This window comes from Mauremys mutica, chromosome 9 (genome assembly GCF_020497125.1).
Source record: "Mauremys mutica isolate MM-2020 ecotype Southern chromosome 9, ASM2049712v1, whole genome shotgun sequence".
Taxonomy (NCBI): domain Eukaryota; kingdom Metazoa; phylum Chordata; order Testudines; family Geoemydidae; genus Mauremys; species Mauremys mutica.
This window is the reverse complement of record NC_059080.1, coordinates 100,184,354-100,201,628: the sequence shown is the minus strand read 5'-3', so window position 1 is coordinate 100,201,628 and position 17,275 is coordinate 100,184,354. Positions and strand designations below refer to the sequence as shown.

At 50.2% G+C, this 17,275-nt stretch overlaps 2 protein-coding genes across 2 annotated transcripts; both read right to left on the bottom strand.

The window, feature by feature from the left end:
• Window positions 1–1,775: 1,775 nt before the first annotated feature.
• On the bottom strand, window positions 1,776–7,469 carry LOC123377684 (receptor-transporting protein 2-like). Its single transcript, XM_045030877.1, has 2 exons — window positions 7,185–7,469; window positions 1,776–4,068 (listed from the first exon to the last, which is right to left on the bottom strand). Exons 1-2 carry the CDS (start codon window positions 7,343–7,345, stop codon window positions 3,531–3,533), a joined length of 699 nt encoding a protein of 232 aa, XP_044886812.1. The 5' UTR covers window positions 7,346–7,469; the 3' UTR covers window positions 1,776–3,530.
• A 3,652-nt stretch (window positions 7,470–11,121) lies between these two features.
• Window positions 11,122–13,267, bottom strand: LOC123376902 (receptor-transporting protein 3-like). The gene is made up of 2 exons (XM_045029168.1): window positions 13,056–13,267; window positions 11,122–11,758 (listed from the first exon to the last, which is right to left on the bottom strand). Exons 1-2 carry the CDS (start codon window positions 13,241–13,243, stop codon window positions 11,257–11,259), a joined length of 690 nt encoding a protein of 229 aa, XP_044885103.1. The 5' UTR covers window positions 13,244–13,267; the 3' UTR covers window positions 11,122–11,256.
• Between the last annotated feature and the right edge of the window lie 4,008 nt (window positions 13,268–17,275).

The window sequence follows — 17,275 nt, the reverse complement described above, 5'->3', positions numbered from 1 at the left end:
AAATGGTGGGGTGCGGCGTTTGGTCACCACCTGTGCCTGGCGCAGCAAAGGCGGGGATGGAAGGTGAGCGTGGCTGAAATCAGCACCCGCTCCAAGCCCCTTCTTCCACTGAGGAACCCCGGGGAGGCTCCTAAAGTCAGAGGGGCCTCAGGTCAGAGCTCTTAGTGTGTCATTTCATTTCAGTCTCATCTGCACGTACATGAACAAAGTGCCCGTGTGCGAGCGAGAGGGTGTGAGTGTGCATGTGTCCCGGGACGGGCAAGAGCTGTCAGGAGACATCGAGTCACACCTGCAAAGGCAACGGGAAACACATTATTCGTGGAAACAAGGAACACAGCTGCTCCTCCCTAAAAAAAAACCTCAGAAAAGTCCCCACTGCCAACATGGGGCCGGCTTGTGCCCTCGGTCGCAGTGGAAGAGCTGAAATCATTGGCACCAGTGGCCTTTCATCAGGGGTTACTTGGCCCATTATGTTTCACTCGATGTGTATTTTCAAAGCTCAATAGCTAAGAAACAGCGTAAACAAACACAGGCCTGGTAGGAAGTCCCTGGCCACTTTTTAGCAGCCAAAAAGCCACTTTGGCTTGAAAGACAGAGCCACAAACGAATTCAACTTCGTTAGAACGCCCAGCGGTGTGCCCTGGGTTTAGTATAAAGCAAGCAGAATAATTAACTCTCAGTCACAGCAACTTTCTCACTGCTGAAAGCGCCCAGCAGAAATTTTCAAATATCTTAGCGGGCTAGTAGGTAAAATACAGAGAAGCACGGAGCTCGGGACTCTCCCGTGGTTGCCCAGATGAGATTTCGGTTGCCTTTAAATTAGGCCAGCCATATGTTTGACTAACTGCAGACTCGGTTGCTTCAGGCTGGATTCTGTGCAAGGCCCGAGGAATATTTCTGAGGATCTAGCTATCTAATAGAGTTTTATACTCCTGCCCACCATCACAGCAGCCGATCACTTTCCAAGTACCATCAATAGCAACAGCAAAGCCCAGAGTGGATTTTATGGCACTTCTCCCTTTGCAGGGTAAAAACTCAGGGGTAGGGTTTACATTTGTTTCGATTTTATTAATTTCGATTTGGCTTTGGTTGGGAGGGGTCGGTTAGGCAGAAGGGGCAAAACTGAGATGAGAGAAGGAACATTGATTGCCTTGCACTTCAGCAGCACAGACCCCGACGGAGATTTAACCCAACCAGGCTTCTCTAGGCTACTTCTGTCCCTGAGTCAATCATTGTAGCCAAAAGGCAATAGATGGTTAAAAGTGTTGTCTGGGAGGAATCAAATCTCAGGCTAAGGGTGCAGGGCGCCATCTGCAGGCACCGGCTCAGTGCAACACTTCGGTTGATGCCTCTCTCCGCTGGGTTCAGGACAGAGATTCCCTTTCATACCCAGCCTAATGGGGGGTGGGAATGGGGGCTTGCCGGGGAGTGGGAAGGAAACTCACCAGAAGAGCATGTTGTGGGAGCATTGCACAGTTGCACTAAGCAAGGCCACGCAGCAGCATCTCTGATTGCCTGTAGCAGGGAATGGTTACAAGTGAGGATTATCTGTGCCCACCCGATGTGTGTAACTCAAACACCTCCCTGAGGCGAGTCAGCGCTGCCCCTCGGCCACAAGAGCGAGATGGACAGAGCGGGAGCTTCGAAACAGTAAGATTGCAACATCCTGAATTCCAGCAATGCCAGCGCTAAGGTTGCCCGTGCAGCTTTAATTCAGCTCCCCTGTGCCTATGAATTCTGATAAGGTAATTTACATGATCGGGTGCTATATTTTCCCCAGGACCCCTGCTTCTTTCAGTGCACAAGACAGGTGGTTCTCGGGAACGACGCAGGGCTGAGAAGCGAATGAGGCTAGATAGCCCCTGCCTCATTTGGTGCAGAAGTTGGTACAGTAATGGGTGAACCTATGCCATGCCCCCCCTTCCCTCCCCAGCCAAGGGAGAGGAACCACTGAATCCAGGCTACAAAAGAATCCTTAGAACTGTGGGTAAATTGTCTAGTCAGTTGCTTCAGCCGCCTTTGGTTCATTATGAAATATACTCGAGACTAAATAATCAATGTCACTCAGGTTTATTAATATGGTTTAGAGCAAAGGGGGCAGGAATAGTTCAGTGGTTTGAGCATTGGCCTACTGAACTTAGGGTTATGAGTTCAATCCTCAAGGGGGCCCATTAGGGATCTTTTACCAGCATAAAATGTAAGTATGCTAGTCAGACTAAGTATATTAGTCAACAGGAACAACCCATTTTGAGGGCAAACCAAAGAGTTGCTTCACTGTTAACCACAACATTACACATGTGGCTTTGTAACTACCCAACCTGCATTAGGGCATTTAAAGAGACAGCAACTAAGCTTCCCCATCACCTTGGCTTTTTCAGTTACCTACTTTTTTTTAAAGAGAGACACAGTTATTGACGGAACAATTCATTTCCTGCACAAGGGGAAAAAAGGGTGACAAACACAAAAAACTGACTACATCGCAGCGAAGCAGTCGGTGTTATGAGTTGCATTAGGGATACATATCATTTTTGTAACAGTTGGATCCACAATTTTGGCATGTTTAGTCTAGCGAAGAGGAGGCTGAGGGAGGATGTGATAACTCTCTTCAACTACGTCAAAGGCAAGAGGACAGTGATCAACTATTCTCCATGTCCCCCAAGGGTAGGACAACAAGCAATGGGCTTTGTTTGCAGCAATGGTGATTTAGGCTGGATATCAGGAAAAACTTTAGGGATAGCTAGGCACTGGAACAGGTTACCAAGTCAGGCTGTGGAATCTCCGTCACTGAACGTTTTTGAAAGCCGGGGAGACAAACTTCTATCCGGGATGGTCTAGGTTTATTTTATCCTGCCTTGGCATGGCGGGTGGTGGACTAGATGACCTCTTGAGTTCCCCTCCAGCCTGACATTGCTATGATTCTCTTTTGAATTAGTTCATTTCCTTTGGCCCATCTTTCCTCAAATAGTTCAGTTGCTAAATCCAGTCTCTCTCCTGTTGTTCAGTTTTCAATGTCAAATGCCTTAAAAAGCAGGAAGGTAACAGATAGAATCAACTGCATCAGTCGTCACAGATCATGTTCATTATTAATGTAGCTCCTTTCTGGGTTCCTGGATCCAACGTGTTGGTTATTTGGATTTGCCAAATAGTCCAGACAAATAATTTCAGTCTCTGGGGCTGTTCACAAACTGTTCATTTTTGCCATTCATTACTCCTGGTGTGTGGTTGGTGACCTAAATCATGTGGTATCGTTTCTGCTCCTTGATTAGCCAACTGGAAGTTTTCAAACAGGAGAACAATAGCTAGAGAAAAGCGAGGGATGACTGATGTAGTTCTGGTTGGAATTTTCCAACGCAGATTCATTCCCACCAGAATTCATGAAGTTTTGGGGGACTTTCAAAAATGTTCTTGACTCCCTAGCAATTATCTACACACTCAGGTAAAATAATTAATACAACCTCACCAGTAAGAGCAAACCAAACTAGCTGACTGTATTTGCAATTATTCATGAATCGGGGGGGGTGTTACCCCCACTATTTGAATAGCTTTAGTATCCAACTGCTCATATAAATAAAAATAAAAATGCAAATAATACAGAAAATACAGCAAAGCTTGAAATCACAGCAAATCGTGTCCTGGGGTAAATCGTGTGATGGTAGCTGAACCGGTGACATTGTGTCTTTGGATGTCCCATGGTACACGGTGTCTTTGGGTCTTCCATAATGCATCATGTGTTTGGGCCTCTGATGTATTCCCAACCGACAAGCCTCACAATGGTCACTCCGATGTGGTCCATAGTGCCGTCCTATCACTGTAACCTCAGATAACTGGGCCACATACTCTCCATAGCATTTCTCCCTAATGCTGATGACCAAGTTCTCCAAGACCCTCTGGACACTTTCCTCCTTGAAATTTGGCTCTTCTAACTTACCCTCGGAGCACTCATAACATTCTTGTCTAAAGACTCTCATCTTCACCCAACCTTTTCTCCTGTGCTGGTCCAGGTACATGTGGAACAGAATAACCACTTGAACTGATGACCAGAAATGCTGGCACCATGAGCACTGGAAGCTAAAAAGAGGAAAGAGATATAGCATGCATAGGTGACCAGATGTCCCATATTATCAGGAACATCCTGCTATTAGAGGCTTTGTCTTATATAGGCAATTATTGCCTCCCCCACCCCCAAAAAGTGTCTCCATGATTGGCAGCTCCAGCAGCTGCCTGTAGGTGTGGTCGAGCTGCTTGCCTGCAGACAGGAGAGGCTCCACTCCCGCTCCTGCCTAAGCTCAGTATGGGGTTTGTGGATCCCATGACAGCAACCAACCAGCAGCGCCTGTTGCCAAACTCAAGGCTAATTAAAGACATGGGGCCAACCCCAGATCCAGTGTAAACAGATGTAATGCTCACCACGCAGTGTCCACCACTGCCTTGCCTTATTTTAATGCATTTCAATGTAATTACAGATTCATAGATTCTAAGGCCAAAAGAGACCATTGTGATCATCTAGTCTGGCTTCCTGCGTAACACAGGCCAGAGAACTGCCCTAAAATAATTCCTAGAAAAACATCCAATCTTGATTTTAATATGGCCACTGATGGAGAATCCACCACAACCCTTGGTAAGTTGTTCCAATGGTTAATTACTCTCACTGTTAAAAATTTATGTCTTATTTCTAGTCTGAATTTCTTCGACTTCTAGCCATTGGGTCCTCTTAAACCTTTCTCTTCTAGATTGAAAGCCCATTATTCAATATTTGTTCCCCATGTAGATAGTTATAGACTGTCATCAAGTCACCTCTTAACCTTCACTTTGTTAAGCTAAATAGATGGAGCTCTTTCAGTCTACTGCTATAAGACATGGTTTCTAATCCTTTATTCATTCTCATGGCTCTTCTTTGAACCCTCTCCAATTTATCACCATGCTTCTTGAATTGTGGGCACCAGAACCGGACACAGGATTCCAGCAGCGCTCGCTCCAATTCCAAATACAGAGCTAAATAATCTCTCTGCTCCTACGAGAGATTCTCCTGTTTATGCGTCCCTGGGTTGGATTAGCGCTTTTGGCCTCACATACAGCAGATTATCCACCCCCACCCCCACATCTTTCTACAATGAGGTAAAACCGGAGTAGCACCTTGTATCAGGCACCATCGATGTCAGTCCAGCACCTTCCAGCAGCATTAAATGTACCAGAGGCTTCCACAACAATACATGCCCTTGGGGTGGGATTGCCCTGACTGCCAGCCAACTGGATATCTATCTATCCATATTCATACTGTCTCTACTTGATGGGCGAATCCTCAGCCGGTGTAAACTGACCTAGATCCAGGGCACCCAAAGGAACTACTCTGATTTACAACAGCTGAGGATCAGGCTAGTCCCTACCTGTTCTGACACCGCGCTGCGCCCCCGAAGTGGCCAGCAGCAGGTCCAGCTCCTAGGCGGGGGGGCTACGGGGTTCTGCGCACTGCCCCCACCCCGAGCACCAGCTCCGCACTCCCATTGGCCAGGAACTGGCCAATGGGAGTTGGAGGGGGGAACAGTGCCTGCGGGCGAAAGCTGCATTAAGCCGCTTGCGCGCCTCCGCCTAGGGGCCAGACCTGCTGCTGGCCGCTTCCGGGACACAGCGTGGTCCGTGGTGCCAGGACAGGCAGGAAGCCTCCCTCTGCACCCCAGCTGCGCCGCTGACTGGGAGCCACACGATGTAAGACCATGCCCCAACCCACGCCCCAATCCCCTGCCCCCCACACACAAACCCAGAGCCCCTTCCTGCACCCCAAACCCCTCATCCCCAGCCCCACCCCAAAGCCTGCACCCCCAGTCTAGAGCCCTGACCCCCTCCTGCACCCCAACCCCTGCCCCAGCCATGAGCCCCCCAAACCCAGAGCCCCTCCTGCACCCCTAACCCCTCATCCCCAGCCCCACCCTTCAGCCCTCACTGCTACATTCCAACCTTCTGCGCCAGCCCTGAGCCCTTCCCACACCCCACACCCCAAACCCCTCATCCCCAGCTCCACTGGGTCGCGAGCATCAACAATTTTCTTCAACTGGGTCACCAGAAAAAAAGTTTGAAAACCCCTGGCTCTTGTCACCATAGTATCTGGACACCTCACAATCTTTAAAGCATTTATGCCCACAACACCCCTGTGAGTCAGGGCAGTGCTCTCACCCCCATTTTACAGATGGGAAACTGAGGCACAGAGAGGCTAAGACCCAGATCCTCAGACCTATTTAGCCAGGTGAGGGCTTGAACCCAGATCCCCCAAACCTTATGATAATGCCATAACTACTGAAGCATCAGAAAGAGCAGTGCCTCACTAGCCTCTGGGAACAGTCCTTAATTTGTGCTAGGGCTTGCTGCACTTCTAGGCTCAGCAATTCATAGCCCCTGCACCTCTGGGCTCCCAGCCACACTCTCCAGCCACCCAGCTCTGAAGGCAGCACCGTCACCTGCAGCAGCATAGAAGTATGGGTGGCAATACACCAGATCATGCCATCCTTATTCTGCGCTGCTGCTAGCAGTGGCGCTGCCTTCAGAGCTGGGGGCCTGGCCAGCAGCCGCCGCTCTCCAGCCGCCCAGCCAGTGCTTAATTTGTGCTGGGGCTTGCTGAGGCAGAAGCCCAGCACCTCTTTCATTACAAATTAAGCACTGGCCCGGGTTGCTGTCCTGGTGCTATCTCCATGTCCAACAACTTTCAAATAGCATAAGAGAGAGAGTATATAAAACCCAAACAAAAAACTAAACTTCTAAAACAAGAGGCGTAGCAGCAGCTTTTGCAGAAGCAGGGGGAGGGAGGGGCGTGCGGTGGCTGGAACAGAAAATGCCTCTAAAAAAAGGTTTCAGAGTAGCAGCCGTGTTAGTCTGTATCCACAAAAAGAACAGGAGTACTTGTGGCACCTTAGAGACTAACCCAATTATTAAAATAAATTGGTTAGTCTCTAAAGTGCCACAAGTACTCCTGTTCTTTTTTCTAAAAAAAGGAAACATTTTTGAAAGTGGGGGATGCATTTAAAGGCATAATTAATTCCAAGGCATAATTAAAGCAATTTCATATATGCTACTACACCCACACACACACTGCATCCCTCACTAAAAATAGATCATTTGTCGATGACTAAGGAGGTGGTGATATATGTGAAGTCCTAAAGGAATCCCCAGCTGCCCGATCAGCTGCTGCTTCTCACCTGGCAAATGCATGTTCTTGCAATGATTGTTTCCAACCAGGTCCCAAGTCATTGTAATCAAGGTTCTGGTGCATCTTTAGGTCCCAGTGATCTTGTGGCTTCACCTCCTCTATCTTCTCATAAAACATTTCTCTCCAAGAATCCATGTTCAGCTTCTTCATCCCTCCTGATGTTCATGAGGACACTCCAAAGTGTGCTGAGTTACAAATGGAGTTTCGATTGTTTACTTCTATCTCATGACCTGCTGAACGGCAGGGTGGGGATTTGAGTTCCTTCGCTGCTAGAGATACCGGATAACTTGTGTGTGTGTGAGAAATGAAACTGAAAGGAGTTTTGTTTCCAAAGCCAATCTGGTTCTCCAGTTTCTGCCTGGGGTATATAAGGACTGTATTTCCAAGATGGGTGAATGCCTCCAAACGACGTGTGTGAATAGTCACTCAAATAAATAGCTGGACTGGCTTTGTTTTCCCCATTGGCATTCAGATTCAGCAGAGCCGCGGCCATGTGAACACTGAGACAGGCAGAGAAGAAAACGGGACAACTTCATCCCAGGGCCTAGGTTTTTCCCATGTCATTGTGTCAGTATGCAAACGTCATGACATCTGGAGAAAAGATGGGCTCCTTCATTGCCCATGGCTGCTACACTAGTGTGACATGGGACAGACCTATGGAAGCAGGACCAGTCAGCCAGTCCCTGGTCAAGAACTTCTCCAGGAAAGTCTTTCTCCAACCCTCAGCCCTGCAGGACTGGGCCATTCTGTCACTTAGTCCTCCGGTTCCGAACTGCTGCTACTACTTTGTTCTGTGGTTGTTCTTCAGCATCTCCTTTGGCGATTCCTCCTCCTCCTCCCTCAATGGAGTTACCTCCACTTACATCAGCTCTGCATCCCAACACCCATGTGTTGTATAGACCCCAGAGCACTAACTGGGCTGGTATCTCTTACTCCATCAAACTAAGACACTCCTCGCTAAAATTGGAAGGCATCGTGATCCCACCAACAGCCATCGTGGTAGTTATTTCAAGAACTTACTCCTGGTCAAATTTAATCAGGCAGTTAATGCATTAAGAATACAGCCCTATGGGCAGATATTGGGAATGACGTTTTCATGTGCTGGTGGGATGTGATGGGACAGATACGTGCTGTACACAATGGGGATCCTTCACTTGTTCTCCAGCGAGTAGCTTAGTGGTTAATAGACCTCAGCGTGCTGTTAGGCCAATAGCTTTAGTTCCAGACTTTAGCCATTACGGTGTAGATGTGACATGGATTTGTGGAGTCCCCACACCCCAGATCAGCAGCAGTGCTGTGAAGGCCAATCCTGCCACCGAGCCGTGATTGGCTAAAGGACGGACAAGCAGGGGAAGCATCTCCCCACACCACCAGCCTTGGCTGGCTAGAGACCTGCCAGGACATCCTTCCCCTACATCCCGCTGCCAGCTCTCCTCTGACTGGAGGGTGAGTGTGACAGTCGTCTGCTGCAGTGGGTTTGCCATTCCAGGCTGCAGGAGAGGGCATGTGCTGGCTGGACAAAGCCAGCCCAACCGGAGCCTGAGCTGGGAGGGATGGTGGGACAAGCCCAGGGCGCAGCCTGAGCATGTCGCCCCGTCACCCTGCATTGCACCCTAGCCCGGGACTGAGGCGCTGAGGCTGGAGGGATCGTGAAGACTTTGAGTGTTGGATGGACGCAGAGCTTCCTCTGAGGCATCTGGGATTTCTGTTACTCTCCCACTGAGTGGCTACTGTTTGCAATGACCCTGGGGTGCTGCCCCTGCTAATAAAGGTACTAGGATAGATCTGTGCACCTGGGCGAACTCCTGCCTCCCCAAAGGGTGTAGGGTTCACACAACACCCCAGCAGAGAGGGAAGCTCCCCTGCTTCCCCTGATATTTCAATTTAAATGTGATGCTTTATTGAACTGATACAATAAGGACAAAATACCAAAGCCAAGTCTTGGTCTAGTAACGTGAAAAATACAGGGAGCAGGAAAAGGAACTGCTCTATCCAGTACAGGTCCTTATACAGTATTGCAGAGGCACTAAAATTCAGCAGGGGCCGTGTATCTATTGGGTGGTTACCCCGCTCCTGACCTGAAGGGGTTAAAACAGCCCTGGGGGAAGGTTGTGGCTGGGAGCTGCTAAGCTGGGCTGATTGGGAAGTGGCTGCAGCTGGGCCACCCCCCAATCCAGCCACAGCTGGTCCTTATGAAAGGCTGTGAGCGAGAGGCCCAGCAGAACTCTCCCTCTGCATTCAGAGAGAGAAGGGCCTGGCTGCAGGGAGCTAGACACAGGGTACTCGAGTGGAGCAGGGCTGGGGACAGGCTGAGGAGCTGGGGAGCTCCAGCCTGGAAAGCCCCAGGCTGCGGCCTAGCAGAAGGCCAAGGGGTACTGGGGGTTGCAGAGGGCAGCCCAGGGGTAGGCCAAGGCAGCAGGTCTGAACCCTCCTTGCCAGTGATAAGTGGCTGACACTGCAGTCTGCCCCAGGGCACGGGGCTAGTTGGTGACTGGCAGTAGCCTGATACTGAGGTGAGGTGGGAATAGTGGGAGGGGGTTCCCCAGGGAGGGGAGATCCTAAGACTGAGGGGTTACTGCCAGGGGGCAGCACCCCAGGTAAAAGGGCACCAGGTCCATGGGGGCCAGAGGACAGGTGGATCACTGGCCTGCAGAGGGCGCTCCAGAGCTGGAATGAGCTAATTCCCAGAAGTCACCAGCAGGAGGCGCCGCAGGGGTGAGGCCGCACGTCTACAGACCGTTTTTCAACAGGGACACAGACAGAGTTGCCTTTTCCTTGTTACATATAAACCAAGCCAAGAAACTCCTTCATCTTCAGACCGCTGCTCTGCCCAGGATTCTGGTTGAGACAGAAAAGCACAGTGCAAAGCAGGATGTGACCAATGATTGACGAGCAACCCCTGGTTTCCTGCCATGCAAACACCCAGGTATACAATGCCCAAAAGGGCTGTAATTAAGGATCTGAACTCGCTGTCCTGTGAACATGGTCCCTGCTTCTGGCCTGCCCCAGTGCCAAGCTCCTCCACTGGGGACTCTACTCAAATCAGCCCCACTCCCATGGAAGGGGACAAGTTATCCGGGGATAGATTAACTCCTTGGGCCAGATCCTCAGCTGGTGAAATCAGCGTAGCTTCACTGCAGCCAATGGAGCTATGTGGCTCTGGCTCCTGGCGTTTACCCCTCCCGCCACCCCAGAAGGGACGCAGGAGTGGCCCTCCAGTTGTGCAGATGATCCAGGATGCACCTTGCACACAAGAGCAGCTACTCTCAAGTCCAGCCTCCCCTGGGGCAGCAAAGCCCCCTCTGGGGTCCTACCCTTACCCTCTCAGGGGGGGTACAAGGCATAGAGATGGAGCATGAGGATTTGACAGGGGCAGAGGGCCTAATCTAATGCCCACTGGAGTCAGTGGGAGTCTTTCTATTCATTCCACTGGGCGCTGGATCAGACCCAAGGGGGGGCACAGGTGCCAACAAGAAGGGGCATAATGTGCCCTCTTGCTTTTGAGGAGGCCTGTTTTTTTTACAGCCCCTGTTTATTACCCTGGTGCATTACGAATGGGCATGATCAGTTTCTCTAAAGCATTTCATGGTAACATTAAGCATATGTCAAGTATCAGAGGGGGAGCCGTGTTAGTCTGGTTCTGTAGAAGCAGCAAAGAATCCTGTGGCACCCTATAGACTAACAGACGTTTTGCAGCATGAGCTTTCGTGGGTGAATACCCACTTCGTCGGATGCAAGAGTGGAAATTTCCAGGGGCAGGTAAATATAAGCAAGCAAGAAGCAAGCTAGAGATAACGAGGTTAGATCAATCAGGGAGGATGGGGCCCTGTTCCAGCAGCTGAGATGTGAAAACCAAGGGAGGAGAAACTGGTTCTGTAGTTGGCAAGCCATTCACAGTCTTTGTTTAATCCTAAACTGATGGTGTCAAATTTGCAAACTAAGCATATGGTGATTTCCCAGCAAACGGCTCAGGCCAGATTTTTTGTTCTCCATGAAAAAGGGAAGGTGCATTAGCATCCCATGTGGATAATATTAGGGAACCATTCTGAGCGCTGAATTTCCTACTTCCCACTAAAAAGCACTGCAAAGATGAGCAAAGCAACCACAACTGGTAAAACATAACACAAGAGCTTCCAGTCGCTCTCTGTGTCTGCTCCCCACCAAGCCAGCTGGCCAGGCTGAGAAGCTGCAGCCAGAGAAGCAGGGATAACGAATCCATAGGTAGACAGATAACAGATCCCCAGAGCACACGCCTCACAACGGGTCGTGTCATGTGGCCCTTCCACATCTTCTTCGACTATGGGGTCAGCTAAATCACGGTTTGCGATGGACTCTCGGTAGCATTTCGCATGGATTTTCAGCACCAAGTTGTCCAGGATCCTCTCAATGTTCTCCTGGCTGAACGTGGGCATCTCAAACTTCGCTCCATGGCACTTCTTACACTTCTGCCCACAGACCCTCATCTTTACCTGCCCCTGGCGCTGACTCCAGTCCAGGTGCATGTGGAAGAGAATGAGCACTTGAGCTGATGGCCAGCGACGGGTGCAGCATGAGCACTGAAACCTATGGGGGGGAAGGAAGGGACATTTAACCCGGCGCCCACGCCAGCCCCCAAACTCAATGCTGAGAGACTCATCCACTGACATTGGGCTTGATCCTGCAAGGTGCTGAGCACCCCCAAACCCTGTTGCTGTCCACGCAAGCACCTCCCAGCAGCGCTCAGCACTCTGCAGGATCAAGTGCCCATATGGCATAGTCCTAATAGCATTAACTCGCATTCACCTGCCACCCTGAAGGATCATGCAGCAAAGTGTTGTCTTGTCTTATACGTAGACGGTAAACTCTTTGGGGCAAGGGCTGTCTTCGTTCTGTGTTTGTACAGCACCTAGCACAATGAGGTCCTGAGTGGGTCTCCTAGGTGCTCTGGTAATACAAATATGTAGTGATAATAAATTATATATTATTAGAGGGATAATCTCTGTGAATAATTCTTGGCCTACTGTCCCTTAGTGAGTATTTGACATTCGAAATGTGATCAGTGTTGACATGCCATGTATATCACATGAGCCGTCTCTGTTCCCGGATTGGATGAGCATAGCTCTTAGCTGACGGTATCTGGAGTGAAGACATTTGGTCAGTTATGAAATTGAAAGATGCATATATCTTGCAATAGTAAATTCACTGCTTCCGCCAGCTTTCTGCTTGTTTGCTAAACTACTGATGGAAATTCAAGGGAATTTGTTTAAATGTGCTGTCTTGCTCTAACTATGACATCATTTCCACTCCTGGGAGGCGGGAGTCACAATTTCCTGCTCTACAGACTTTTACAGTGGTGGAAAATGCTAATTAACAGGAGGCAAATATTTAGTGCCATCACGGTGACTCATCAGCACTAATGCCTAGATCTCTTTTACACACGTGTGCAGCAAACACAAGGACTAGCCCAATCGATCATTCAATCGCAGCTATTCCCAAATTTCTCACCTGCCCTCCCTGCTTCCTTCCCCACTAACACTAGTACCATGGCTCTGTGCCCCGGGAGAAAATCACCTTGGAGCATGGGCGGCTGGTATCATAGGCCAGGGGAGGCTAAGCCTCCCCTAACCCAGGCTGTGGCTTCCCCCACGCTCCACCCCAAGGCCCCGTCCTTGCTCCCGCTCTGCCCCAAAGCCGGCGGGGGCTCAGCTTGGGCTGGTGGCCAGGGCTCAGGACGGTTTGGCCAGGGGGAGAAGGAGGCTCAGGGCTCTGGCAGGCAAGGGAGGTGGAAGGGACGGGAGGCTAGCCTCCCCAAAGGCGGGGTTCACGCGCCACCCATGCCTTCACCCATCATTCACTGCCCGGTTTGTCTGCTCCCCCTCACCTGGCAAATGCTTTTCTTTGCTGGTAGAGGTGCCATGGGCGTTCTGGGTTTCGAGGACTGAGGTTATCCTCCACGGTGAGAGACCAGGTGTCATTTGGCTTCTCCCATTCCATCTTCTGATGAAACCTCCGCTGCCAGGTTTTCATGTTCTCACCTTCCCCTTTACAGCCTCTCTTGAGCAGCAGCATTTATTGTCTGAACCAGGAATGTGACTTATTTAAGGGGCGGGAGGGGCTCCTGGGTCTGCAACTGTCCTCTCCCTCCCTGAGGAACAGCCTCGGGCAGGTGGGCTTCTTTGCCTGGTTGCTACGGACTCAGGACCCTGGGTGTGGAACCAAGCTCAGGGCTTGTGAGAAACGAAACTGAAACGAGAGCTAACGTGCTGCTTCTGTGCAGGACTGCCCTGCCCACAGGGATCAACTCCACGGTATTCACCCTGGGCCAGTGGTGAGCTGGAGCTGGTTCCCACAGGTTCTCAAGAACCGGTTGCTAAAATTAGACCTCCGTGGAGAACCGGTTGTTAAAGGGCCAGGGGGTGGGCAAAGAACTCCGGTCCACAGGCCGGACCATCCTGTTGCTCCCAGGATTCTCAGCTGGGAAGGCTGAGGCTCCCCCGGCCCTTCCCCCGCTTCCCCCCAGCTGCAGCGGGGCCAGCCGCCGGCACCACCTGGGCAGCTCAGCTGAGCTCAGGAGTCGTCCTGCTGCCGCTTTTTGAATGGCCCAGCAAGGTGGGGGAGGGGGGGCTGCTGCAAGCTCCAGGGCTGGCCAGAGGGGAAGGGGCAAGTGGGGCAATTGGCCCAGGCCCTGCAGGGGCCTCCGGCCCCATGACGATCTCTCCCTGGCCCCTCCCCCGCTCCCCCCCCTTAAATCAGAACTTTTTATAGGGAACCGGTTGTTAAGATTTTGGCAGCTCATCACTGCCCTGGGCCACATTCAGCCCAGGGACCACACATCCCTGCTGGAACTCCGCAGCTTTCTCGTCCCCTCGTGCACACACAGCCACCCCACGTGGACAGGGCTCCGGGTCAGCAGCAGACCCCCGCTGTATCCCGGCAGACTTTGCAGCACGGACTCCCTCCTGTAGGCATCTACTTCCCTTTCCATAGGGTGGTGCTGCCACTTTGCTGCCACCGGGGGGGGCGCTGCTTCAGGGAGAAAGGGGAGGGACTTGCAGCCAGGGCAAACAGTCTGGATCAACGTTTTTGCCCTCTGTATCATTCAGCCATCCTCGGGAAACAGGCCTCAGCCCTCTCCTCGCCCTGCAATAGGCTGCAAAGCCCTCCTGGGAAGAGCCGTGTAAAAACCGACACACAAGAAGCCATTTGCAGGGCACAAGATGTTTTATTGGTCCTACAAACCCCAGGAACAATGTATTCTCGAGTGCCGTCTAGCAGCACCTTCTCTAATACCTAGTTACAGATCTACGCACACACCCGGTTACCTCCTTTAAGGCCGATCTGCTTGCAGGTGTTGATGGACAGGTCTGGGTTCTTCTGGATCCCGCCACCCACTCAGCAGGGTGCCTCTTCTTTAATTTTCCCTATGAAGATACCTCCTCGCTCCTTCCTGGCAGGGTCACCAGGGCAGCTTGGGAGGAAACTTCTAACCACAGGGTAACCCCCACTTACTTGCCAGATAGTTGGGGACCCCCAAGAAATAACATAAACACATACAATATCTTCAGCACAGTAATTATATTAAACAGGAGACAAATACAACATAACAGAGTAAAACACTAATCTTAGGGTCACCAGTGCCCACACTGATAATACCTGTGACTTTCCCCAGTCAAGTTACCTGATGTAGCAAATGTAAGATCAGTGTCCCATTGGTACACATACTTTGTTGGGACCCTTGATGACCGATGACCACGAGACCTTCTCTGCAGTGGTTTAGCAGTGACTGGGTTCAGTACAGCCCAAAGGACTCACAAATGGGAGAAGGTGGTAAATCCCTCCACAGGTGTAATATGCAGCAGGTTATAAAATCCCCAAACCCTCACTCCCTGGCTTGAGGACACAGTTCAGGGAGTAGGGGGTCCCCAAAACAATTTCCCTAAATGACTAACTAAAAGATGGTGCACTCACAAACTCCATGAATGATCCTCAGGTTCAGAGCTGACTCTGGACTCCTCGGTCACTGCAGAGGGGCTGATCTCTGCAGGCAGGAGTCAGGCTGTTTTGGTCCCAGGATTTCCCCTCACCACAAAGGGGTGCAGGGCTCAAGGTGCAGGTGTGACTGTGCTGCCCATAGGAGCCAGCTGAGGTCACTCAATTAGAGTGAACTGCAAACAAAATGAGGCAGACAAACCCCAGAAGCTGGTGGTTATTCCAATACTTAGATTTACCAAGCCAGCCAAAACAACTTCTATATTACCATACAGGTTACTCAGAAGTCCAAACAACGCAGTTCCCTTAAAGTACCCAGCCTCAGGCCTCCATCCACATACACACGTCAGATATGATGACGATTACTGAAAATCTTATCTCATCATACAAAAGAAAAGGTTCTTCCAATCCCAAAGGATCAGCCACATACCCAGGTCCAATTATAACTTAGATCTTACCCAAAATACATGCTACAGCCAATGCTTATTAACTCAGCTAAAATTTATTAAAAAAGAAAAGAGAGAGAGTGTTGGTTAAAAGATCACTATACAGACAGACTTGAATTCAATTCTTGAGGTTCAGATACATAGTAGAGGTGAGCTTGTAGTTGCCAAAAGTCCTTTTAGAAATAGTCCATAGGTTATAGTCCAATGTCCATATTCAGGGTGGCTCCAGTCAATGACTGGGGATCTCAATCCTTGTGACTTAAGGTTTCCCCCTCTTGAAACCCAAAGCAGATCTGAGATGAAGTAGGATCGGGTCCCAGGGTTCTTATACATTTCCAGCAGCCTTTTGGCCTGAGAAAACAATAGGCTTAACTCCTTCTTCCAAACATCCTGGCAATTAACACTGGGTAATTTATCCATTAAACAGTTCAGGTACAGATTACCACAACCTTCAAAGAAACACATAGACAATAATACTATTTCACTCAAGTATCTTCCTAAATGTTAATATTCCTTTTTTGATCTTTGAATCAAAGCTATAGCAACAGACAAGACTTGTTGGCTTACATCACAAGACCTGAGCAAACAGCTCCCCTTCTCTCTCTAACAATGCCGGCTGCATTTCAAAGCTCTAGTCATTTACAGATCTTCCTAACCAGTTCTTAAGGTTCACCCATGGGTCAGGTCAGTCTGAGTTAATTAACTATAAGCAGAGTCAGGATGAGCTCTACCCTGACATCTGGTGGTAGATTATGGGGAGTGCAGAAAGAAGTTTCAAATATTCGCATTAGCATTTCAGTTATTTGCATGGGCACTCCCACCCCACTTAGCATACCACAAAGCAGCCTGGGATGGTTATTTTCACAGCTATGGGAGCCCCAATTTTGTTGTTATTGGGGCAGGAGCAATAAAATGTTGTCATCCCGATTAAGTAAATGAGGAACTACAAAACTGTCTTATGATAGAGGGTTTCATTGTCAACTAAATAGCACTTGCTAGACAAGGGACATGGGTTCCAAAACCCAGTCAAGAGAGAGAGACTGGGGATAGAGATCTGTACTTGGTGGTGCAGGCTCTTTGTGTGAGCCAGAAGCACCAGTTCCACCTGTGCCTCTCTCCACTGTGGAATGTCAGAGTTAATTTTTGATTCCCTTAAGAATCTAAATGCAGGTTACTGAGCTGAATTCACTGGTACTGGGGCTCCCCTACTAAGAGCTGAAATCACTGAAGAGCTGGACTTGCTGAGCTGAGAGCACTGAGTACTGTGCTAATGAGTGGGGGAGCCTGAAGCCATACTGTGGAGCAGAGCAGCTGGCAGAGCAGAGTGGAGCAGTTTGTGCAGCCACTGGGTGAGTGGAGCCAAGCAGCTCGTGAGGACGGCTGGAGTGGCTCACAGGACAGCTGGTGGACCAGAGCAGCTGGCAGAGCGGAGCAGCCCACAGAGCAAGCGGAGCTGAGCTGTTTGCGGAGATGACTAGCGGAAGCAGAACCCCACGAAGAGGCAGGGCAGTTGGCCCCGAAACCACGTAAGGTGCCCTTTTCTACCCAGGCTGGGGAGGGGGACCTCTGCAGAGAGACTCTTGAGCTCTGGGGCTGCACTGACCCGGGACAGAGACTTTTGGATTGTGGGACTTTTGGGACTGTGGGTGATTTGGGGGTTGCTGGA